General features: G+C 37.7%; 1 protein-coding gene across 1 annotated transcript; it reads left to right on the top strand.

Annotated features, from left to right (window-relative positions):
- The first annotated feature begins 248 nt into the window (after positions 1 to 248).
- Positions 249 to 24,702, top strand: LOC124169675. Its single transcript, XM_046548343.1, has 3 exons — positions 249 to 377; positions 948 to 1,077; positions 24,371 to 24,702. Exons 1-3 carry the CDS (start codon positions 363 to 365, stop codon positions 24,619 to 24,621), a joined length of 396 nt encoding a protein of 131 aa, XP_046404299.1. The 5' UTR covers positions 249 to 362; the 3' UTR covers positions 24,622 to 24,702.
- Positions 24,703 to 25,379: the final 677 nt, after the last annotated feature.

Genomic DNA, 25,379 nt, shown 5'->3' with positions numbered 1-25,379 from the left:
TAGTTTCAGAAAATAATATCGGCAACCAGATCAGATCCCGAGCATCATTTCAACATTGCATTAATCATTTATATTCTTGTGACCATCGGCACTCCTTGGCATTGCAAATCGTCGTTGTTTTTGAACTGAATGTCCATCTTGCTTATGACTGGTGGATGGAGAATACGGTGTAGATCCTCGCGAAAGGAAATGGTGAAGCAAGTAGAATTCCTTCCTCGTGGGGGATAGATGTGTAAAGGGACACGGCATCAACTGTTTCCACAAGGATGTCGCTGCCGTTGGGAATGTGGGAAAAATTATGAGTATCAAGAAAGTAATAAAAGCAATAATAAGAAAGTAATGAAAGAAGGGAGCAGCATTCCATGCCCACTTACAAGGTAATATATCATATTAGTATCTGGTAAAATTCAATTTTGTGTTTGTATCTGAAATAGTTTAACTAGTCTTAATTGATTGCATATAGATAGATAGAAGAAGGTAATACTTAGTTCACCGGGTCATCTAATCACTAATAAAACTGCCAACCTTCCCGAAAAGGGGTCCCATTGCTTCTGAGTTGTTGTGCAAGTCTAGTCACGTTGCGAAGTACTCACACCACACTTGTCAAACTTGCGTTGGAAGTGGTTGGTGGTGTTGCATATCACACATCAATTACGCATTTCTTTATTGAGCGGCATGCGGAAAGGCATTTTCATGTTTTTCATCGTTGCGCGTGTTTCCAACGGGGAACGAGGTTACCTCGGAATGTGCTCTGGATATGTTGTTTCGTAATAATCCGCACGCATTGTCGTCTGTCGGACCTTGTGCAAGGACTACCTTTCATCCTCTACTTTTTTCTTATGGCAAACAAGAGTAATTATATTGTTGAGCAATAAATGTAAATCACATTTTCAGAATTTTAACTTTCTCTTCCTGCATTAACCTGTGGTTTTCTTCCGTATCCATAGGTTGCAGGTTCATTGCACTCTCGATTGCCATGGCCCTCTATCCATTGTGGTTCTCTGTGGCTGCTATTTTCTACCTGGGATTCCGCTTCATTTATCTCTACTACTGCAGTGCCGACCGACATAGTTACAGGTAAAGTAATGTTTTGCAAATTTAAATCATAAGAAAAGTCATAATCATTTAGTTTCTATTTCTTGTTCTACGGTCAATCCTTCATTAAATGGCATGCTTTATAAAATTTAGATTAGTGTTAGATGTAAAAATTTGAATTCAAATTTTGATAAAATTGACACCAGTCCTTTCCCTTGGTGAATTTTTTTACCTTAAATAATCTAGGCAAACTATTTTTGTCCACCCATTGGTATCAAATTCGGTGTGGTTCAACAGGATTGAGGAGGTACTACATTTCCATCAAAATGGATTAAACCAACGAATGAAATAAAGCCTCTTGTATCTTAGACCAATTATCGCTTCTTTCGTCGCGTGGTGTGGTCCTGAAACTGGAAATGAGCTAATATTGATTGTCAGATGCTATGGAAACTCTCATTAAGGCAAGCCGTATTTAAAAGTTCATATAAATTACGTAGGAAATTACATTTTATAATCAAAATGCAAGAAGAGGTATCTCCGAAAAATAAATGAATTCCTTAAGGAATCGAGACCGAATGCTACAGGCTACCCTTTTCTCACAATATATTCACTTTGTTTTATAATATTCATGGCTATTTCCTTTCGTAGATGTCCACTGCCATGTTAAAAGATTTCAGTCAATGAAAAAAAAGAAAAAGCGCTGCAAATGGCTACCATGGAATTTCACGCAGATAGAATCCATTCACCCCTATGGTTATTATTGCCGTTATTTCACCAGGTTTTCTTCCTTGTTTTTCTATAAGCGTTCACTACAACACCAGGGCTTCACTTTAAATACCTTTTGCTCAACATTTTGCACATGGCGCGCTCGCTAAAGACCGTGCTTTCAACTGCTTCTTACAACTCTTTCCCTGCTTTACTACAACTGCCTCGTCTACAAACGGCACTTCAGTATACATTTAAAAACTCATTTCTGCTATTTATACTCAACAATGGCCCTTCCGTTCACACAGGGGTACTTAATTATGAGTCGCACTCAAGAGTCAACTTTTTTATTCCACTTTTATTTGCGTATATTTTTGTGGTAACGTGTATATTTTATGGCAGTAATTTTAAATCGATGGAAAATTTAGATGAGTAGAGTAAATTAGCAGTTTAATGAGTTTTGCGGGTAAATAAGATAAAATTACGAATTTTAAAGAATTAGTTTTTGGCGAACATTGGAGTTATTTTTATGCCATTTTCGATTTTAATGCTACTACAGGTCATTTCATGCGGTACACACATTGGTCACTCACACTTATTTATTATCGCTATTAGTGCAATCTTATGCATAGTCCTTGTTTGAAGAAAACTATGCCGTGCGCAATAGCAAATGAATAGGCAAGAGTTTGCCACTTTCATATGAACACTAGGAGGACGGGAGTTTCGCGCTACGTAGGAGGACGGCTAGGGGTTATTTGACCCCTAAAATGTATTTAGGAATAAAACGCCTAATTTTCAACCAATATTCAGTTTAATCGTAATAATTGTTGAATAAGTTCATTAAAAACACTATATAACATTATTAAATATTATTTCCATCGTCAAAAGTTAATAACAATTATTTTAAAGAATCATGAATTAAACCGTACGTAGTATGTAGTTGATTGCAAATCAAATAATGAAAATACATACACTCAATACAAAAGTTGTGCTACATGTTCAAACAATAGGGGTACTGGGTTTACAAAATTTACATTAAAATTTTTAAAACTTATTACTTTGTTGTAAAGCTCAGACAGGCAGTATTTTTTCAGCGCTGTTTCCACAAAATATTTTTTTGCGCTGAATGCGTTCATTGGAAGATTTATTCATCTACATCTTAATCTACTCACTAACCTGCAAGCCACTTAAAAGCGTGTGGCAGGGGGTGTTAAGACACCAGCCATTTGCACATGAAAAGGAATTTGGAAAATGGAAAGGAAATTGGTGCAATGATTCAATTTGACGGTATTTGGCACCTTTTTCTTTTTTGTGCCCGTGGAGATATGGCTGTTGGATTTGGAGACATGTAAATAAATTGATACATGTTATCCATCATGTCTACTCCCGCTTTGTTTTTATTATGAAATAGGATGGTCTCTGGTATTCTTTTATTCGTTTCGGAAATGGTGTCGCCTGAGATCATGCTGCTGAGTGAAAGTACATTATTGTTCTATTTTGCCTGATTCTACGTAAGAGTATGGCCTAAGGTATTTTTGAACACTCACGTTGAATGGATTACATGGCTATTTTAGGGGTCATGGATATTTGTGCGTCACGCCTGATTTTTTCAGATCGTCCATGCAAGAGAAGTATTCCATTTTTTTATGACTTCCTGCCAGCTGGATGGATGGAAAATAATTGTTACAAGTTACATTTATTCCTGCATTCTTGTATTTTACGGTCACTTTAGTAACTATTTATTTCCCCAAAGCTTGATTTGATGGCATATCATCATCTTTGCCACAATGTGGAATTTCATTTGGGCTGTATTTTCATTTCACATCTGTCAAAACCCAGTACTCGATTCCAAATTTGTCTGGTTTATTTGGAAATTACCTCATAAAAGGACAGCTGCATTTTGTTGGATAGAGCTAAGCATTTGCTATCACGCCAAAGTCGCCATCGGATTCACTATCTTGGACTTCGTCGCTTCCATCACACGCAGATATTGATGGATTGGTCTTAATGTCCTTGAGCTGATGTTTACGATTCACTTCCAGACTGATCTTCAATATTCCCTACAGCTATTTGAATCGCGACGATTCTCTTCTCTTGATATATTTCTCGACTTCTTACTTTCTTCCTCAACTCCTTATTGATATGAATGCAAAAAAATCTGCAAACGAAAGCGCATTATGGTAGAATCTTCTCTAGTTTTATTGGAGCTATAGAGAGCTGGAGAGCATTAGAAATTCATACAAAAGGACAACATTTTCAGAAATAACGCTAATTGCCGTTCGAAAGGCAGGGACTCAACCGCCAACCATATCCTGATTCGTATCTTCCAGGAACTTGCAGTAATTCTTCTTCTCCGACCTACGTGCGGATTGCAAGGGTAGGATTTACAGTAGAGTTTTACAGTCCACCCAATTCCTCCGCTCTCTGAAAAAGAGACAGGATTTTTCCCCAGGAAGCAGTGTGCAGTCAACCCGCCCCAAACCCCGACGGGGTCAGGCGGCACAAATGCTGGACACACGGCAAAGGGGCCAGGTCAAGTGACAGTGCCGTCAGACCAGAAAAATGAAAGTTATTCGTAAACCTGATGAGTCGATATTTAAAATAATGTCTCTAAGAGCTCTGAATCTTGGACGACGGAAAACAATTCTTGGGATACGTGACGATTTTCCGGTGTGGGTAATATAATTGAACAATAAATAAAACAAAATTAAAATATCATAATTACATGAATTTACGCAAATCAAGGATTGAAAAGGTTTTTTTCCCCCTTTGCTGCCCAAAAAATATCGAAAGATTGTGCACAACAAGTCGCTATACCTAGGTTTTCGAATACAGATAGGAGCCCTTGGGACGAAACTGGCATTGAACCGGGTACTTCCAGATTCAAAATAAAGCAAATCATCTACCACACTAGCCTCTTGCTGATTTTATGATATACATGGCACTCAAGTACCCACGGGCAAGAAAATAGCGCGAAAACTAGTTGTGGGTCAAATGACCCCCAGCCGTCCTTCTAGGCATAACACGTCATAAAAATTTAAAACAAAACATTATTGTTGAATTTTCACTAATTTATCAAAATATAGACCAAAATGAACAAAGTCAAAAAGTTTCAAAATTAAAAAAAATATTTTAATAAGAGGAAAATAAATTTGAATTCTGAAAATGGGTCAAATAACCCCTGCCGTCGTTCCAGTGTTAAAATAAAACTTAATAATTTGCTCACAAAAACTTACTTATGGCATTTGAGTATTCCTGTTTTTCAGTCGATTCAATTTTTATATTCCTATGTCTAGAGCAGGGAACCGCACTATTCATATTTCATTAACTAGCATATGTACTATTTGTAGTTTTCTGAACTCCGTGAAGGTAGATGGTCGAAGGTTATTTTAATTTATATTTATTACATACAAATTAGAAATTACTTGTAGTGAGCATAGTGATTATTACGCTGTGTGCAAGATTATGGCGGCCCCGTGGCATTTCATGCCCAGCAAGTTTTACATCTTTTCATAGAAAGTAGGGGTCGGAAAAAAAACTCGCACGTACATACTCAACGCACAGGCTCTTATCTTAAGTTGGTATGGCAATATGGGGTGCAATTAACAGCCTTCTCAGGTCACTTTTGTTTGTAAAATATTAGTTTACTTTTTTAAGGAATCCATACTCTTACTGAGCACTATCTATAAGGTAAAATTAATTGCTTTTAATCGTTTTGCGGGCCATTTCGAAATGCCGTTAAGGGATATGTACGGGCCGTGGATTACCCACGCCTGGTCTTCAAAAATGAAGGTTGTATTGGTGGAGATGAGGCCTAGGCTACTGAAGTGTTACGTAGCTGCTGCTTAATTGGGCGAAATTGCCGGTTTGGTTATACGAAAACGTAAATTATTTCACCTTTTTTTGATTATTCTAATGTGTGAAGTATGACAATTTTAAGATCCACCAATCCCACTTCCATGTTTTTTCTAAAATGCTCACTGAAGAGTTTTTAAAGCGAGGCCTTCGTAATGGAACATGTACTAGAAAATCAAAATCGAAAGGCATATGCGCTAGTTGCATAAATTATGTTATTGCGATAGAAAGCTACGCGTAACTATATCTCATAAATGCAGAAGTGAAGGAAATGACGTCAAGTACTAAATTTTGGGGAACACTAAGTACATTGCGGATTTCGTTTCCAATTTTTTCAAACTAAGAAATTCCAGAAAAATTTTTTTGAGGACCAACTTCTGAAAGAAATGAACGTCGACTAATGGAATTTTGGATCTCGATGTATGTAGCGAATCTCGATCATAAACCCACACCTATCACTAACCAAGCTTGTGAGGACAAGCCTGCAAGCTTGCTGCAAGCTTGAATCAAACCTCCTAGTTACGCGCTTTCAAACTTGTAGCAAACTTGTCGCAACAAACCTGCGGCAAACTTGTCGCATCAAACCTGCAGCAAACTTGTCATGACAAGCCTGCAAGCTCGCGGCAAGCTTGAATCAAACCTCCTAGTTACGCTTTTTCAAACTTGCAGCAAACTTGTCGCATCAAACCTGCAGCAAACTTGTCATGACAAGCCTGCAAGCTCGCGGCAAGCTTGAATCAAACCTCCTAGTTACGCTTTTTCAAACTTGCAGCAAACTTGTCGCATCAAACCTGCGGCAAACTTGTCACATCACACCTGCTGAAAATGTGTAGTGTCACACCTGCTACATACTAGAAAAACTAGTTCCACACCTAGCATTTCTGTAGTGACACTTGCTGAGGGAAAACTGCCTTAACATTTCTGCTAAATAAAATGCTCTCCTAAATAATGATCAATTTACAACAACAAAATTGAAGATTTTCCACTCTATCAATTGTTAGTCATTTCACATGCACAGAATTTGGGTGCTAAAATTATACAATAAAATGGGCAACAAATAAATGCTGAAGAGTTTATTTTTCTCATTATTTATGTACATGTTGAGGCAGCGGTGGACATACCAAAGATAGATATCTAGTCATCGATAGTTAATCATTATTAATGAAGTGAGTGAAATACTTACAAACTGAATAGGAAACATCTAAGACAGAAACACTTTAAAAAATTTATGACCCCCTAGGCCACACATGGTAATAACTAAATTACAGAAATCTTCAAAAGGTAAAAACATATTGCTCGAATTTTATCAAAACATTCAAAAGTATGCTGATTGGCTTTGAGGATTTAAAATTAAAACTTCATTCTTTTGAATTCTTGTTAAGTTATGGGAGTACAAGGCTGGGCATGGAACTAACATGGTTACATACTTATAGATCGTTACTGGTGAACTTATTAAGCAAAATTATCGTCTTCATCAGCCTGATCCTCGGTCTGTTTATCCTGCCAATCCCTGAAGAGAAAATAGTAATTACTCCATGTGAAATGATATATCATGTATCATTTGCTTAAATCAGGGAGGTAAATTGAGAAATTATTAACTAATATTCCAAAAAGAATAAGCAATCAGATTCAATAAATAAGATGTCCATATTGTACCCAGCCGGCACAGCCCATACCGCATCTATATGTGAAGTGGATGCAATGCGTGACAGAATGCGCTAGGTACCAAATATCCTTCTGCCATCCTTTGCTAGTTGCGCCTATGAATGCCATATTTTTCATGATGTGGTTTAATACTTAAAAATATCTGCAAGTCCTCGCATTAATTATTATAAAATTTCAAGAACTATTATTATTATAATTATTCATTGTATTCAAGATTTTCACGGACATACGGAACTACCAATGACTACAGCAGTAGGTATGGACTTGTCGTCTTGTAGCCATCTATCCCTATCTCGACGTGTTGGAGCCTCGTAGATAGAGTGTTGTGTTGGGTATGTTTTATAGTGATATTTTTTTAATTCTGACCATTGCAGCAATTTTGACTAATCTCCCGGTGTCGACCCTCGCTCACTCATAGGCCTGTACTCTCCTGGATTTGAAATCTGCGTTTGTTTTGTACTGCGATGGATAGCGATGTTGTACCTCGTAGATTGAGTGTTGTGTTGGGCGTGTTTTATAGTGATATTTTTTTATTCTGACCATTGCAGCAATTTTGTCTAATCTCCCGGTATCGACCCTCGCGCACTCATTGGCCTCTACTTTCCTGGATTTGAACTCTTGCGTTTGTTTTGGACTCCGATGGATAGCAATGTTGTACTGAAGTTCTCATATGTTGTCTTGTGTACGCCTGTATTCCTGTGTTCGCCTGCCTCTTGTTTTATGCTGAGTCATTAAAGTTATATTCATGAAATAAAACGTGCTCTGATTTATCCCGAGTAGTGTAAAACAATCACGAGATAAAGAGAACCAGACAAGCAATATAGGAATACTAGTATGACCGAGTTCAATTTTCCGCCGTTAGATGGCAGCACTTTCGTGCATCCTCATCCTCACGGCATCTCTCTAAGTGCGGCGGTTCATCCCCTCGGCGGTGGACCGGCATATGGATGGCATCTGTATAAAAGGATGCACTCATACTCTTTGCATCTGGATGACATCCAGCTGCCAAAAAGAAATTTGATGGTTTGTGCCGGCTGGGCCCCCACATTCTCATAATGGCAGTAAATGATTCAACTTCCATGGAACATTATAGTGTATACCTATTGTAAGAGGGAATGGAAAATATGAAGAAAATGTCTGGGATGATCGAATTAATGTGGCAGGGAAATGAGAAGCGACTACTTACATTCTTATTTTCCTGACTTTAGCCAGGTTGAGCCAATTACTCAGACACCCTTTCAGCACCACATCTGATGCATCAGGGTAGACCCTTCTGCATACACCTATGAAATTATAAAAAAAACATACTTAATGCAGTACGTTAAAAGTTCATTTCAATAATCAATTATTATAATAATCTTAGAATATCTTATTGGATGCACTCACGAAAAATAACAGGACACACTGAAGTGCTATAAAATGATTTCTTAACCGAATTCTTCTGAAGTTTGCCCGTAAGGGAATACAGCTCTGCTACATAGTCGTCTAAGACGACGCAACATATTTTGTAGAAGTGTTCATTCATTTCTTCTACCAACTGCTACCAAACATTGCATCTAGAGATAAAAAAGATCAGATCAATTAAGAGTTAACAGCTTATAAAAGAATAACAAAAATCATGTTTATAGCCAGAAGAAAAATTCACCAAAAAAATTAACACAATTGTCATGGTTAGTACGCACATGTAGTATGTGTGCAGAAGTGCATATGAAATAGCAAAAGTCCAATCATACCATAATTGTTAAATATTTCATTGGACAATAATCCATACGCACTTCAAAATTATGTTGTACTTGAGTATTTTTATAGCACTTTGAATTCCAAACACCGAGTGTCTGGCGAGCTCCAGATTTACATCGATTTTGAAACTTTCTTACAAAACCTTAATTGTTGTTTCATTAAAAAAATCATACATTGTTTGAATCAGGATGGCAGCACACAAATTATCATTATTCACTTACCAACTTTGGCTCAAATGAGGGATCTTCACTTATCCTACGGCAGAGTTTGATGAAATCCTCATCTGCTGTCAACGGCAATTACGCCTCGCAATACTGAAAAATGAATTTCCTTCCTCCTACTGCTACTGAATTTTCGGCACAATATTCCTCGAACCGATAGTAGTTGAATGATACTCGTTCTAGGATCGCAGAAGCACTACTTCTTCACTAATTTTGCATTGTGTCGTGCTCGCTGTCGCTGTGTTTGTTGTTCACTAACTCGTAGCATTCTTAGCTTATCCGCTTCATTTCCAGTTGTTCTATAACGAAATTCTGCCACAGCAGCACGGCTATTTATTATTATCTGTCTCTCTCTGCTCATCAGTGCGGTTAGCTCGTCTCACATTTGATTGAACTCAACGATGCAACGTAAGTTTGGTCGCCATCTCCTTGGCATTGTAAAACATTAAAGAATAGGAAGTTCTCGTGCAGTCAGCAGTTAATAGTGTGACTATGTTAGACTACGTATGCAAATGATTATATAAACTTAAAATATGTATAATAAGTATACTAACGAAAATAGTTTAAAGTAAGTTTAAAATATTTCACCCACTAAATTTATTAAGAAATTATGATATAAGAGCATTTTAACAACTAAATCTAACGATTTGTTCTGTGAATAAACTTAAAAAGAGAATCAAACTACGTAAACTGATGGTCGTTAAGGGGATTGTAAACCAAAAAACTCTTGACTCAATTCCGCTGTGTTAATGACTGTTTTTTCAAAACTCGGAGTAAATAACGTGAAAAGAGAAAATCAAATCCAATATTATAATTATTTTTTTCAAATTAAATATCTTTCCCCTATATACCTATAGCAAATATCTCTAATTTAAATATTCAAAAGTAAAAAGATCTGCAGGCATTGATAACGAACTTTAAGTGAGTTTCTCATAGAAATGATTCTCGGCCCATTCCAGGGCCTCATGGGCCCTATGGAGTAATAATTTTACACTTTTAACCCTACCTGAGCTTGCACTAATTTATGAAAACCAAAATTAACGAAATCGATCCAGCCTTTATTATCCAATCGGTCGAAATCGGTCCAGGTGTTATTTTTTTTATTCAAAAGATATATTTAAATTTCCATAATTTAAGATCGCCCTGACAAATATTTTTTTAACTCAAATTTTGCTCGAACAACTAATTTGTTGACATTTTGGTTGTATTCATGCATTTTTAAATGGTAATTGTAAGAATAAGTGAATATTTAGACGGTGCTCAAGTTTTGATGGAAATATTACAACTCCAAAACTATTTAAAAACTATGTATTTATTAAAGTTTTCACTGGGATTTGACCCATCTGATTTGTTACTTAAGTAATAATAATAATAATAATAATATTTATTTGCCCAAAGGATACTATATGTCATGATACAATCATAAAACAAGTATATAGGGCACGTCAAAATTAACAAATTCACATAAGAAAATGTTACATTTCAGATTGAAGATATTCTTTTATACTATAAAAACACTTCTCTATTAAGTAAGCTAAGACACTCTTTTTAAAAACATCAATATTTTCTATACTTTTAATATATACAGGTAGGTTATTATACAATTTTGTACACATGAGCTCAGGCCCTCTAGATACCAGAGCTAGGTTCGATTGTTTGACATGAACGTCATTGCATCTCCTGGTTTCATAGGAATGTATCCTATTATTCATAGTAAAACAACCTTTATACCTTTTTACATATATGACACTCTGATATATATATACGCAAGGTACAGTGAGTAATTTAAGGCTTTTAAAAAAAGGGCGACAATGAGCTCGACACTTTAGTTTGCACATACTTCTCACAAATTTCTTCTGGGGCGAAGATCCCCATATTATAATTCCATATGAAATTCTTGAGTAGAATAATCCATAGTAAAGGGTTTTCAGAACATACTGGCTTACACTATGCTTTAATACAGATATAAGATAAAACACTGTATTCAGTTTTTTACATAGGTGCTCTATATGTGCATCCCACTTCATATTTCTATCCACATAAATTCCTAGAAACTTTACACATTCCATATCATTAAGATAATTATTTTTACATTGCAGTAGATCATTGTCCTTTGGGCTGTGCCCAGCAGAAAACAATATCACTTGGGTTTTATCATCATTTAGCCTTAGTTCATTGACATCACACCAGGTTTGCATGCATTTTATTATATATTGACTGGAATCAATTAACGCGGTCAGATTTTTTCTTTTTGATAAGATGGTTACATCATCTGCATATAATACACACTTATTATCTTGGGTTACAATTTTATTAGGTAGGTCATTGATGAATATTAGAAAGAGAAGAGGACCCAATACTGACCCCTGTGGTACACCCTTTTTGACTTCTAACGTGGAGGAGAAATAGACTGTCCCATCTTTCCTGTATGCTACTTTCTGTTTTCTTCCATGAAGATATGTCTTAAGCCAATTTAGAGGAATGCCCCTAATACCTATTGATTCACATTTTTTTAGCAATTTGTCATGATCCACAGCATCAAAGGCTCGGCTCATGTCAAAAAATATCCCCATTACCTTATTTTTACTATTTATTTCCTGTGTAATATTATCAATTGCATTAAATAGAGCCAATTCTGTCGATTTTCCCTGCTGAAAGCCATATTGATGGAGTGATATTATGTTTTGCTTATCAAGATAGTCAATGAGCCTTTTACAGAATACATACTCAAATAATTTACCAAATTGTGGCACTATAGATACTGGCCTGTAGTTTTGCAGATTATTTCTATTGTCTTTGTTCTTATACACTGGGACCACCTTGGATACCTTCAAGGAATCAGGATATACACCTTCTGACAAGGACTGGTTGACTAACGAGAGTAAGGGTCTTCGTATGAGGGACTCACAGTCTTTAATTACTTTTCCCGTTATTCCCTCAATGTCAGCAGACTTTTTCTTTCCTATCTTGGCTATATAGAGAGACAACTCTCTTTCTGAGCAAGGCTTAAGATACAATGAGCTACTTATTTTATGGTTTTCGAGAGTAGCTCCACTTTGGGTGGTAATCACCCTCTTAGGAAGATGCAAGAATGAGTGGTTTAGGGCATTGGAGATTTCAATGGGGTTTGTAGTAATTTCCCCTTGTTCATTTGTAACTTGATCTGGCAGAACTGTTGGGTTGGCATTGACATTACTTTTTATGATGTCCCAGGCTACTTTAGAATAATTAGAGGCATTCCTAAACCTTTGGTCATTATACTCCCTTTTTGCTTTTCTTATAAATATCTTATATTCTTTCCTAAGTTGAGAGTACTTCTGTCGCAACCCATCATCATTTGAGTACCGTATTTGCAAAAATGTTTGTTTTAGAACTCTGGATAAGTTTTGAACTTCTTTTGTAACCCATTTTTTTGTGCTGACACTCCTGTGTTCCACGGACTGCAGCGGAAAAGCTAAGTTGAAGTAATACTTAAATCTACAAAGATATTCATCAAAGTTAACATTCAGAGGTCTTCCACCATATATGTCTTTCCAATCTTCTTGATTCAACAATACACAAAAATAATTCATATTATGCTCATTAAAGAACCTACATTGATTTAGGGTTTTTGATTGAGGATGCTCCTCATGTATATGAAAGATGGATACAATAGCTGAATGATCAGATATTGCTGGGTCAAATACTGAAGTATTAACATTAGATTCATTGTAATCAGTGAAAACGTTATCCAGTAGTGTCCCTGTGCCATTAGTAATCCTTGTTGGAGTATTTACCAGTGGTTTCATTTGATAGGACTGTAAAATTTGCAAAAATCTTCTTTTATCTTGTCCGTCCTTAAAAAGGTTACAGTTGAAGTATCCTGCCAATATAACATTTGGTCTTGACAATTGACTTGTCAAGGTGTACAACAGATTATCTAAAATTTCTAGGAAACTATTAAAGCTACTAACAGGGGATCTATATACAGATAATACAATAAAATCATTACTTGCTACAGTGTACCTCACTGCTGCACATTCAAATATAAGTTCAGCATTTAGATTATGCACCAAATGCGACATATTAGAAAAAACTAATGTACTTTTTACAAAAATAACCACACCTCCATTACGATGATCTTTCCGACAATAAAAGTCACCAATCACATAGCCTGGTATTGATATAATTATATCTCTCATCCAATGTTCACTTAAACATATAAATTCTGGTTTCTCTGCCTCTGCTAGTGCTTCAAGCTCTGCTATTTTGTTACTCAGGCACTGAATGTTTAAAACCAGTAATTTAAACCCTGAGTGCGTCTTTTGCTGATTTGAGTCACAGAAAGCTAGTCAGGAAGACTTACCCTTAGGTTCGACTCTCATGTCAGTCGACTGTTGTCTTGGTCTTGTAAATTTGTTGATAATCACGCCAGAAGGCCAGTGAAGCGGATTAATCACCTGTTTAAAATCACTGTATTCAACGCCGAGTTTGAATGCACCATGTACACTTTTACCTTCTATTTTTTCACAAGAATCACACGTGACGTCAAACTTATTTTTTACATATTTTACCACTTCATCTTCAGTGGAATCGCTGGCCAAGCGGCCCACATATACGTACGTTATCATTTTCGCAGCTCGGAGACCTGCACCGTTGTTTTCAGTCGCACCTTTTCCAATACCAAAGAAGTTTCGTTTCTTTCTTCTGTGTTGCACTCGGGTATAGCCGTCGTCGTCTGATTCTCTTCGTGATTGTTCATGGTTTAGGCGCACTATTCCGCAGCTGGTTTGATCAACATGGGTCGTTTTTTCCTTTTTTGCCGAAGGTTTTGAGTCAGAAACAGTGTTTGCTCCAAACTCAGCCTCTTTTCCATCTCTTTGACGATGTTTTGCCGGCTTAGCTACGTCATGTGAGGCCTCTGTTACGTGATTTGCCACTTTAGCAAAACTTAACTTTTTCACACGATTTTCATTCCCCGCGTGAAACTTAGGGTTATCCTTTAGATTGTTAATCTCTTCTTTTAATAATTCGATGTCGCACGCCATCTTGCTAAGTCGGTTTCCTTCTATAACGCGACATGAAAGACATTTCCAGAATAATCCGGAAATTTCCTCCAGAGCTCTCAAAGCAATTTCTTTCAGGCCCGTACACTTATAATGATAAAATTGCTTGCAATTTTCACAAGGAAGGGCTTTTTCACAATCCTTTAAATGGTTTTTACAAGCGTGACATTCAATGTTTACTTGACCGGCCGCCATGTTGAGTATAAAGTGAGTACTTGTTGAAATTGCATGGGAGTAATATATTTACTTGAACTCACTGCCTCGTATTTATTGTGATAATTAATCTGATTGGTATTAATGAAGTTGGTGGACGGAAAAAATGGTTCTATCTTATGTAATCGGTCAGAGAGAGTTCTTATTATGAAATCATATCATCCCTACACATGGATGGCCTGTAACATTATTTTATGCACTCTTTCATATGTGTAATATCTATTTTTTGCGTTTGGTAGGTTATTAGACTTGATTACAGAATTTTTAAAATGAACATCTTTGTATCAGTAGCCTTAATACGATGAACAATGTCTTTCTTGTCGGTGAAAAGAAATTTTAGTTTTGGCATTAATTCAGGATTGCCATTATTATTATAGATTCGGATGTGATGCAAAAACATGTATTTACCAGAACTATACCTAAAATTCTTTCAAAGACACCAAGAGAATCTCATGGTCTCAAGATACTTCTAAAATAAATGTTGTGAAACAAAATTCTTGAACGTGCCTTATTTCACCTGAAACTACAAGCATGAATACGAATAACTTGTTTAACCCTTAACCAGTGACGTGCAATTCTTGTTACACTACCAGTGACGTGCGGTCTGGGAAAAAACATGTTACATGTCTTGAGTGAGACTAACGAACAGCAATTCATTTTCACTTAAGAGATATTATTATAACTTCCCACTATTGTTCTGACGTTGTTATTGGAGAGATGTATTGCAATATCAAGCATATACATATTTCTGTTTATTCGGTCAATAAAAATTTTATCTCGTCTATTATTTGCAATATTTTCAATTTGATGAAAACTTTGCGATAAAAAGAGCTTAAGGTAAGTCCGGGTGAGATTCCCCACCGGGAGAGAGGCCCAGATCATGGTAGTTTAAAAACAAACCATCAGATTGCTCTGCTGGTGGTGTCCGTTAATTAATTTGACAACTAATATCAAGCCTCTAAAGTTTCGTGGTGATTCGTTTTTTTACGCTACTTTAGAACATAATTTGAAGTGAGACTCCGAATTTTCCGCTCTGTTATAAGGTAGAGCATAATGATTCTGGTCGGCATCAGTTAAAATGTTTGAATACTTTAAATTAACGGGTGAAAACTTGCTGCAGCATGTTTATCAAATGCCCAAAAGCAGTGACAAGTCATCTTAGACCATGTGTTGGCCCGCTGGCTGTAAGGGCAACTCCACCGTACTGAAAGGAGAGACGCCCCACCTCGCCTCGGGATAGATGCCCCAGTGCTATCTTACGGTATAGATGCCCTACCTGTATTGTTTTCAATTAATTATAACCAATACGATAGAAGCAGTGGCTGATGTATCGGGGGGATCTAGGAGGGGGATAAATTGGATACATATATATACCCAAGGGGGGGGGGCAATACCCCCCCTTGGGTATCCAATTTACGCAGGATAGAATGGTAATTTTTTCCGACCCCCACTACTGCTGGAATTTTTAACCCCACTTAGCCCCCCCTGGTCCTTATCCTGGATCCGCCACTGGATAGAAGTAATATTAGTAAGTACGTCAATAGAAGAATGCTAAAGTGAAAAGTGCCTCCTAATTTTTTAATTGTTTTGATAGTCTGATTTGTGGAGATGGGTATGGAGACGATCTCTACGATTATCGAATCAATTTATTAGAGCTTTTTATGCCATGCCCCTTACAATCTTAGCCCATGACTTATTGCTTAAAGCATGAACAAATCAGCAAGGCCTCCTTGGCTACAAAGTAAATAATTATAGAAACATTCGCAACAGCTTCATCTTCATCTTCAATTTGGTAATCACTTGTTGCACTATTGAGAACTTTAAGAGATGGACTGAAAATAATTGAACATGAAGAAAAGAATCCGGGATAGATACGCGTGAATATTGCAGAGCGCCTTGGGTTGTCCGCTAGCACATGATGGTAGGGGTGGCGGTAGAGTGAGCTACCTGGAGAAAACAAGTAGAGATATGAAGGCGAAGATCCAGGTGGGCGTGCCACTGACGATTAACGCAACATTGTTCATGCGTTACACACTACCTCAATTATATTAAAAATATATTCATTAGACGGGAACAATTCAAGTAACAGACTATTTTTGGCCTTCGTCATCCATCTCACAACCAGTCACTGTGCCGGCGAATGCGGTTGTTTTAGGCACAACATGCACATTGCTTTCGTGAAAACGTGTACTGGAAATGGTGTTTGATGGATAAGAATTTTTACATCAGACTGAAATCCATAAAAGCAGTGTAAATGCCGAGTGGAGAGCAAACATTTTTTTAGTGAGGTGGTGTTTTCCTTCAGAATTTTGAAAGAGATATGGGTCGAATCAACAATATGACCTATGTGTCTTGATAAAGTACTACTATTCCTGTTATTATCTAAAATATTGTTTGAAACCTTTAATGAATATCTTAATTACTCGCCAAAATCCTGCATTTCCTGGGACATAGGCAACCTAGCAAAAAATAAAGCATTGATCGTTTTTCCGCATTCATTTTATAATCTTATCGTTATTAGGAAAAAAAATTTTCTCCTAGTGGAGTTCCAAAAAAGGAGGGTTGTTTTATAATCGTGTTCGTCGTAGATTTGTGCTAATACGGAGTATGAAATTGTTTTTCGATTTATTATGTTCTATAAATATTTTCCGTTAAATAAGAAAGAATCAATTTACTATATTCTAGAAAAGATTTAAATAAAATATTTTCCGTTAAATAGAGAAAGATTGGGGTGGGGGAAATTCGGCTACTGCGCAGTAATAACAACGTGCGCAAAAAACAATCTCTCGGCGAGGAATAAAAAAAGGACCTCGGGTGTCCGGACGGAAGAAGGGTATTCGGCGTCCAGGCAAGAGCGCGGTTGGGCTGGTCCTTTAGTCGGCCCTGAATTTAGCAAACGATAGATCACGACATAACAGATATCACTTTTCATTGCGGCGTTAACATTCACGGCGTTTGTCGCGTACGTTAATTTTCTGTTGATATATGGCCAGTGATTTTCTTATTGTTGGCTTATTAACGGACCGTGAATTTAGCGAAATTGAGACCGTGAAAACCTGGAAAAACCCGTGAATTTCATTATTCAGGTAGAGTGGGAACCCTGATTTAGTTGAATCACCATCGACTTGTACGCATACTGGAAAAAAGATTCTCCTTTTTTGGATGACCTCAAAATCCAAAATGTGCGCACGGGAGGCTTTTTAAAGGCTCATAAATCCCTCGTTTCGCCGAGGCAACAGAAAACATTAAGTCGGTATAATTCCAGAAAACCTCCCTTTTTCTAGATATTCAGTAGTTTATAATTCATAATTAGCGATCTTCTGCTGTCTCTTTAGTTCACTCATCTTTATTAATGCAATGACGATTTTTCGAGTACCTGCTTACACCTTTTTTATTATATTAGAAATGCTTTAGTCACCTACATGCCACTTTCACAGAAAAAATTTTAAAATTTCTTTGAGGCCTCTGAAATATACGTAAAAATGGAATCACTAATTTCAATAATAATATTCCATGTGGGAATGCTTTTAAGTTGATCAATATTATAATTTTTTTAAAATATTTCATTAAAACAATTGTCATCTTCTCATTACTTATTTTAACTACCCATTTTTTTAGCTGATTCCTGAAAAGTATTATCCAACCTTCATAGGGCAGAGAACATTTAATCAATGAATTTTTTGCTGCATTCAGCACCTTTTAGTTACTTAAAATAATATTTTTTATTCATAAAAAGCCATTCCAATCATTAAAGACCCTAAAACCTGAAAAAAATGGCAGGTCCTCATTTAGTGTTTTTCCGCATTTAGTGTTTTAAATTTTGTCCCCCCTGAAAAACCTTAAATCAGGATTCTACTGTACTGTGTCCATGGTCAATTCAGAATGGATTAAAATAGTGCTACGAAATTTTAACTCTGGATAGCTGATGCCAGATTCAACCAAAATTACTAATGATACAGTAAAACCTCTTCTTCTTTTTTTGGTATTCTTAAAAAAACCATCCAAGAATCCCTAAGTTAGAAGGAACATCAGTTTATACCTATTTCACTTGATAAAGAGCTATTGACTCACTAATGCAATTGCATCTGAAAATGCCAACAATCAACCATTTCGTTGTATTTTAATAGATATTTGCCAGCAACCGGCACACTCAGTAATGGAATGAAAAATTATAACGGTAATTAAAATTCACATAAATACAGTAAAACCTCTTCACATCGTAATGGAGGGGAGCAAAATTTCGGCTATTTGATGCATGGAGGTTCACTATAGAGAGGTTTCAGTGATAGGCACCATTTTTTCATATCCTTCGGAAATTAAAGGCAGTACTGTCTTTTAAACCATTATATTTATGTGTTTAAACAAACATGCATGCATCAGTGTTTAACATTGAACATATATAAAGCTGGTTTTAAAAAGTGTCTTCGACGCGAGGATTGGGAAGTCGTCAGACACTAATGTTCCTCTGGTTTAAATAATTCAAAACCTATGGAGAGTAATTCATTAAGTCCAAATAATAGCCCGTTTTGGCAATAAACAGTGATAAATATAGCATTAAAGGTTATATTGACGAATTTTATAGTTTATCTAAAGAATTTTATGGTTTTACTATGAGTGAGAATGATCAACAAATGTAGAGCATATGCAACCCGCGTGCCACCAAAGATGTTTTCCTGGGGTGGGGCGTGCTCACTCTTGTGACCGTATCTCGAGAACCACTGGTCACAATTGGAATATATTTTAGGAGCAGCATTCCAAATGTCCAGTGTATCATTAGTTACTGTAGAAAAACAGTTGAAAAATACCATCACCTTCGTATCGCCATTCCTATCGGAAAAACAGCCGAAAATACCAAAACTTCTCAACTTTGAGTGCGATGCAGCACTTTCTCCTGTCATCCAATTGCAATAATATTTTACAGTCGAAATGTTTTCACATACCAGTTAACATAAAATGAGGGGGCGTCCCGAAAGAAATTCGAAAAATCAAAAAAAATAAGGACCACCCTAATGCCATTGCATTCTTCTATTGAGAAACCGAGACGAATTCTCTTGTTTTTATGTATTTGTGCGTAATTTAATCATGTATATTTGGTATGGTTTTTTTTTAACAAAAGCGTGGTTTCCTTCTTTTTGCCTAAATCGAAAGATTATTACTCCTGGAGCACATATTTCACGCTTTTAGATTTTTTAATGACGATATCTAATTTCGCGGTTAAATGGAAAGTGAAAAATTTCAAGCGAGAAAAAAGTGACGGCTAAGTATGAATGCTGGGAAAACACTGTGTGACGTCGTTCTGGTTCCCGCTGCTGCAGTGAGGTGACCTTTGGGCGAGGTTTTGAGCGCTGATACGATGCAGGATGCTAGCAGGTAGCAGAGTACCCTGCTAGCTAGTAGCGTTTGGCTTAAATAAGGATTATTATTCCCCTATCAAACGAAAGAACTTTCCGAACTTAGGTATTTGTAATGTGTGATTATTAAGAGATGTTTCCCTGAGCTCTGTGCCTCATGCATGCATTGGTAATCTCAGACGATGTAAAACTCCTATCTACTCGTATAGAAACTAGGTCCCTGTGACGTCACGTGGAGTGGCATCGCATGGGCGCCAATCTGGCTTTTTTCAAATAAGGATAAAATTGACCATTGCCATTCATCTAAACTGGAATTTCAAAAAACCAAATAATTTGTATATTATGAATACACTAATGGTGGGTGACGAATCGTAATCAATACCTTTCGTTTTCTTTGATGAAGGAAACTACCCTATTCCTAAAAAATAAACGGTTATACGAACATTGTTAATAGCGGTTTTTCGCTCTCACAAACTTCGTAATAATGACCGTCTACTGTAGCTCTCACAGCTATGTTTGCATTCGCTGTGTCTTTTGCGTTTGATAAATTTTTTAGTTACCCTGCATCCAGTGATTGTTACGTGATCAATTTTTCTTACTAAATTGACCTGTCATAAGACTGTGAATTTGATGGCGTTAAGACCCTGAAAACCTGGAAAAAACTGTGAATTTTATAATTTACTTGGAGTGGGAACGCCGAAATTACTAATGGTGTTTATTACTGAATCTCCGGCAGGCAAAGCATTGGAAGTGGAAACGTACTTTGAGGGCCGGGGGTGTGCGGAGGAGTGTAAAGCACAAGAAAAAATAAAAAGGCACGGTTGAACACAAGTATCAATCAATTAAATAACAAAAGAAACTGTCGATTTAGAATAAAAATCACCTCTCTGAACTTTGGTCGCGAGGAAACCAATTAAAGGATGTGGGGAAAAGACGAGGTTAGGAACAGGGATGGAGGATTGCTCTACCTTGGCTGTAGGAGGTAGCGGTGGTCGAAAAAGGTGCCTTTGGTCACCTCCCGGGAGCAGCTCTTCTCACGCCCAGACACTCGACAAGAGTTCAACAGATTCAGGCTTCAAGTGGTGGAAGTTAGACATTATAATTATAGTATTCTACCGATTAAGGTAGGTTTCCATGGAGTACGCAAGAAGTGATCTGGGAGCCTCCCTTTCCTTCCAGCACTGCCTTCTTTAACTCACAGTAAGGCCTTCTCTCTTTCAATCTACCTAAAAATCCTATTCTTTTCCTTCCCCTCCCTCGTTTCCCCAACATTCTACCCTCCAACACCATTTTCAACATCCCCTCATTGCTAAGCACTAACTCCATCCAAACCTTCTGTCTCCTGCGTATCTCATCTAAAAGCTGTCTCTCCTCGCCAACCATATCCAGCACTTTGTCGTTCCTTTTCCTCTCCGTCCATTTCACCCTCTCCATTCTTCTCCATACCCACATCTCGAACGCCTCCAATCTTCTCTCGTCTTCTCTCCTCAGTGTCCACGTTTCCGCACCGTAGAGAGCTACACTCCAAATCAAACTCTTCACTAACCTCTTCTTTAAACTCTTACACAACGATCCTGTCAGAAGCTGCTTTCTGTTCATGAACGCCTCCTTTGCTAGTGCAATTCTCTTCCTAATACCCTTACTACTGTATCCGTTTTCCTCTAATGTGCTGCCAATCTGCTCAACCTGCTCAAGTTTTTCACCACCCACCTTTATCTTGACTCTCACATTTCTCGCTCGTGATGCTTTACAAAACCGCATAACCTTAGTATTCTTGTGATTAATGGAAGTTAGACATATTTAAGTTAATAAAAGATCGTAGCACTTTTCCACAAGAATTTTTAATGCATACATTGCGTTTCGGCTCACTCAATCTGGCATTTACAAGGTTAATTGTGATTCATGCAACATGTGTTACATCGGTCAAAGAGGCGGAAGTTTCATTACCAGAATGAAAGAACATAGAAGGTGCTAGAAAAATGGGGATGAAACGTCACTTCTCGCCAAACTCCTTCTACAGACTTTGCATTGTTGTAATTTTAAACCTGAAATTCTACATTTAGAAAGTAAGGGCACAAGACTGGATGTTTTTGAGCAATTCGAAATTGTACAAAGTGATTTGAATACGCTCGTGAATGAGCAAGTGTTTTTCACCCATGCCCCTCTCCTAAAGATACCCTTCCCCAAAAACAAATGGTGGAATTCTTTCTTCACTCACGCCTTAAGTGACCCCAACATCCACGGGGTGTTTCCCGTTCGCCCACCCTCTCTCCGTATTGTGTTTGACCATTTTCTTTTGCTTGCAATTTCCTCCCTTGTACCCCCGCTAACTTTCTCTCCTTCTCAGCTAACCCAAAGGGACTCCTCACCCCCGCCTCTTTTCCTGCATCGCTACTTACTCCTCTCAATTTCAAAAGACACGCGGCCTCTTTTTACCCTAAACCGTCCCTTTTTTCACTCTTCTCAACACCCCCTCCTCCCGTTTTGCTATGGTTCTTCCCCACGTGTCGTCATTTTACAGTTATGACTAGAACCCTCCCTCCAACGTGGGTTCTCCACATCCCGTAGTTGTATCTTTTCCCACTGTCTCTGCTCTGTACGCCTATTCCCATCCCCCATCCTCAAAGATGTCAAATCCTCTCCTACCCCCTCCTTTCTCAAGGGTATAAAAGGGATTTTCACATGTTCTGAAGTGTCTTGTACCAGATGATGGCTCAGTGAGCTGAAACACGTTGTACGCATTAAAAATTCTTGCGGAAAAGTGCTACGATCTTTCATTTACTTAAACTCGACTAGAGCTTTAGCAAAACAATGCACACCGCTCGCGGACAAACATTCCCTTATACATCAGACTCCTGATTATCCGGCTGCAGTGTATCCGTGTTGCACATTATCCGTATGCATGATCTTCACTCCCACTCAATTTTTTCTGCGATCTTTATTTTAAGAAATCGGATGCAAACTCATTGGCATTACTGCATTAATGCGAAGATACACCAGGCTTATTATTTCTGTTAGAATCCCCTTCATAGAATGGAAGTGATCGCGCACTAGCTGCATTTAGTGGAGTACCATATCTCTGTTTTCCAAGCTTTGCAGTGCGCGACCGTGGTCCTTGATCACGGATACACGTCCCGCAGCAGTTGCAACCCCGGCAACTAGTGCCAGACGCGACTACGTGGCGTGGTGCCTGACAGTGTAGTTTCCGACGTCGAACAGTGGTTTTGAGGCATTCCTGCAAACCACTTTACTGTATCCGTGATCACGCAGACACCGATGAGGGGTTTTTTGAAACCAGGCCTTACGTGGAGCATTAATCATACGACTACAACCATGTTATCATCGCTAAAAAAATTCAAAAACTGGCAAAGAAAATTCTCATTGAGTCCGGGGAGCACTCTAAAATAACAGAATAACTGCATAAGTAGTAGTATATTGTTTGTTTTATGTAAATAATGAAAATTAGAAGAAGTTTAAGCAAAAGTTTGGATTGATGTTTTCTGATTTCCGTATTTCTCCGAATATAGTCCCCCTCCGAATATATTCCCCCCACCTAATTTTGGGGTTTCAGTTTCAGGAAAAGTTGAAAAAATGCATTTGAATATAGTCCCCCTCCCCTTTAATTTTACCACGGGCATTTTTGGAAAAAAGGGGCGAAAATATTCAGACATATACATATATGGTATTCGTGCCATCTCTCCCCATCATTAGCCCATATACAGTGAGACCTCATTCTACGTCACCGCGTTTAACGTCATTTTGCGATAACGTCACGAAAATTTTGAGATCGTTATTCATTTATCGCACCTTCGCTTCAGGATAACATCGAGTCTTTTAAATTTTGCACGAGAAAAAAGGTTGCAGGTTGTTCGTTTTGTGGGCGGTAATACAGTCAGTCTTTACAAAGTATAAAACGGTGTGTTTATTGTTAATTGCGATGACGGTTTTAGCAAATTTTCTTCAAAATGCATTCTTAGGTAGGTGCGCAAGGTTTTACTTGACATAATGGTTTTCAGGAACCTAAAAAGTTGTTTCAAGGAATTTTCTTTGTAGAACTCGGGAGTTTTTGTCGTCACTTTTTTCGCCGTGTTCACAACAATTTTGGTTCCTGTAACTGCGACGATGTTTCAGTGATGATAATGCCCAGGCGACACTCGCCCGGGCGGCCACCATAGCGAAGCCGAAAAGCAAATGCGGGAAGATGCGAAAATGGAGAAGGATTTACGTCACTGCTGCTATTGTCGTAGATGAAGACAGGAACTCGTATTTATGCCATAGTTTGGCATTCCCATCGTAAAAAATGCCCTAGATGTGATACGCTAAAATTATTTTGCGTAGGAATTGTGAGGTCTAGGAGCCGATATTCACTTTTAACATTGTTTCTTATGGGATATTATGTTTCGATTAACGTCATTTCATTTATCGTCACATTTTTCAGGAACGGTAATTGACGTTAAACGAGGACTCACTGTAATCAGGAGTGTGCTGTATTTTATTTCGCATGGTTACCACCTATTGTTCATTGTTGTCTCCCTCCTAGATCTGTGGTCGTGCGTTCAACCGCAAGGACAAGCTGTCTCTCCACCGCAAGACACACAACGCAGAGAAGCCGTACCAGTGCCCCACGTGCCTCAAGCGCTTCTGCCGCAGCGACTACCTGCTCATGCACCGCAAGACTGCGCACCCGGAAGAGGAAGTGTCGCAATTCCCTTGCTAGGCGTGCGGCACGGTGTTTGGCAAAGGCAAGGACCTCTCGGCACACATACGGACAGCGCACTTCTTGTGTCCTGACTGCGATGCGGCCTTTCTCACGGAGGGGGAACTTGCGGCGCACGCGGAAGCGGAGAAACACAACAGTGGCCAACAGCTGGATTGCGTTGACTGTGGTAAGACTGAAGGGTCACTGAAATGCCACCTTATTTACAGTAATACCTCTTCACATCGTAATTGAGGGGACCAAAATTTGGGCAATTTGATGTATGGAGGCTCACTATGGAGAGGTTTCAGTGATCGGAACCATTTTTTCATATCCTTTGGAATTGAAAGGCACTACTTTCTTTTAAACTGTTATATTTATGTGTTTAAACAAATATGCATGCATTAGTGAACATATACCGTATATCTCCGAATATAGTCCCCCTCTGAATATTGTCCCCTCCCCTAATTTTGAGACCCCAGTTTTGGGAAAAATTTAAAAATGCAAAGGAAGGCAGTTTTTCTGTGGTTAGCAAGTTAAGATTCTAGAGTCAATAAAAACTATTTTTTTCTGTGAATAATAAGAACAAATCTGTTTACACATTTTCCATCACAACAAAATAACTATTCCTAAAATATGTTGTTATCCATTGCATGTATCAGTAATTTATAGTTCCTTAACCAGATGTAATGAAGTAATGAGAAAATTTTTCAACTATCCAAGGCTATTGTATTTTTTTAAACATTCACAAATTATTAATATTTTTGACTTCCAAATGACTACAGACAATGTAAATATATAAGCTTTAACATAAAGCCCATAAAGAGTATTGCATTTGGCCCTGAAACTTCCT

Source organism: Ischnura elegans, chromosome 12 (genome assembly GCF_921293095.1).
Source record: "Ischnura elegans chromosome 12, ioIscEleg1.1, whole genome shotgun sequence".
Taxonomy (NCBI): domain Eukaryota; kingdom Metazoa; phylum Arthropoda; class Insecta; order Odonata; family Coenagrionidae; genus Ischnura; species Ischnura elegans.
This window is presented reverse-complemented; position numbering and strand designations above follow the sequence as displayed.

Bases quoted from the DNA above. Each gene is read 5' to 3' on its own strand.
- LOC124169675 (XM_046548343.1), top strand. The intron at 1,078-24,370 runs GTAAAGTAATGT...TCTCCCTCCTAG, and splicing joins GCCGACCGACATAGTTACAG to ATCTGTGGTCGTGCGTTCAA.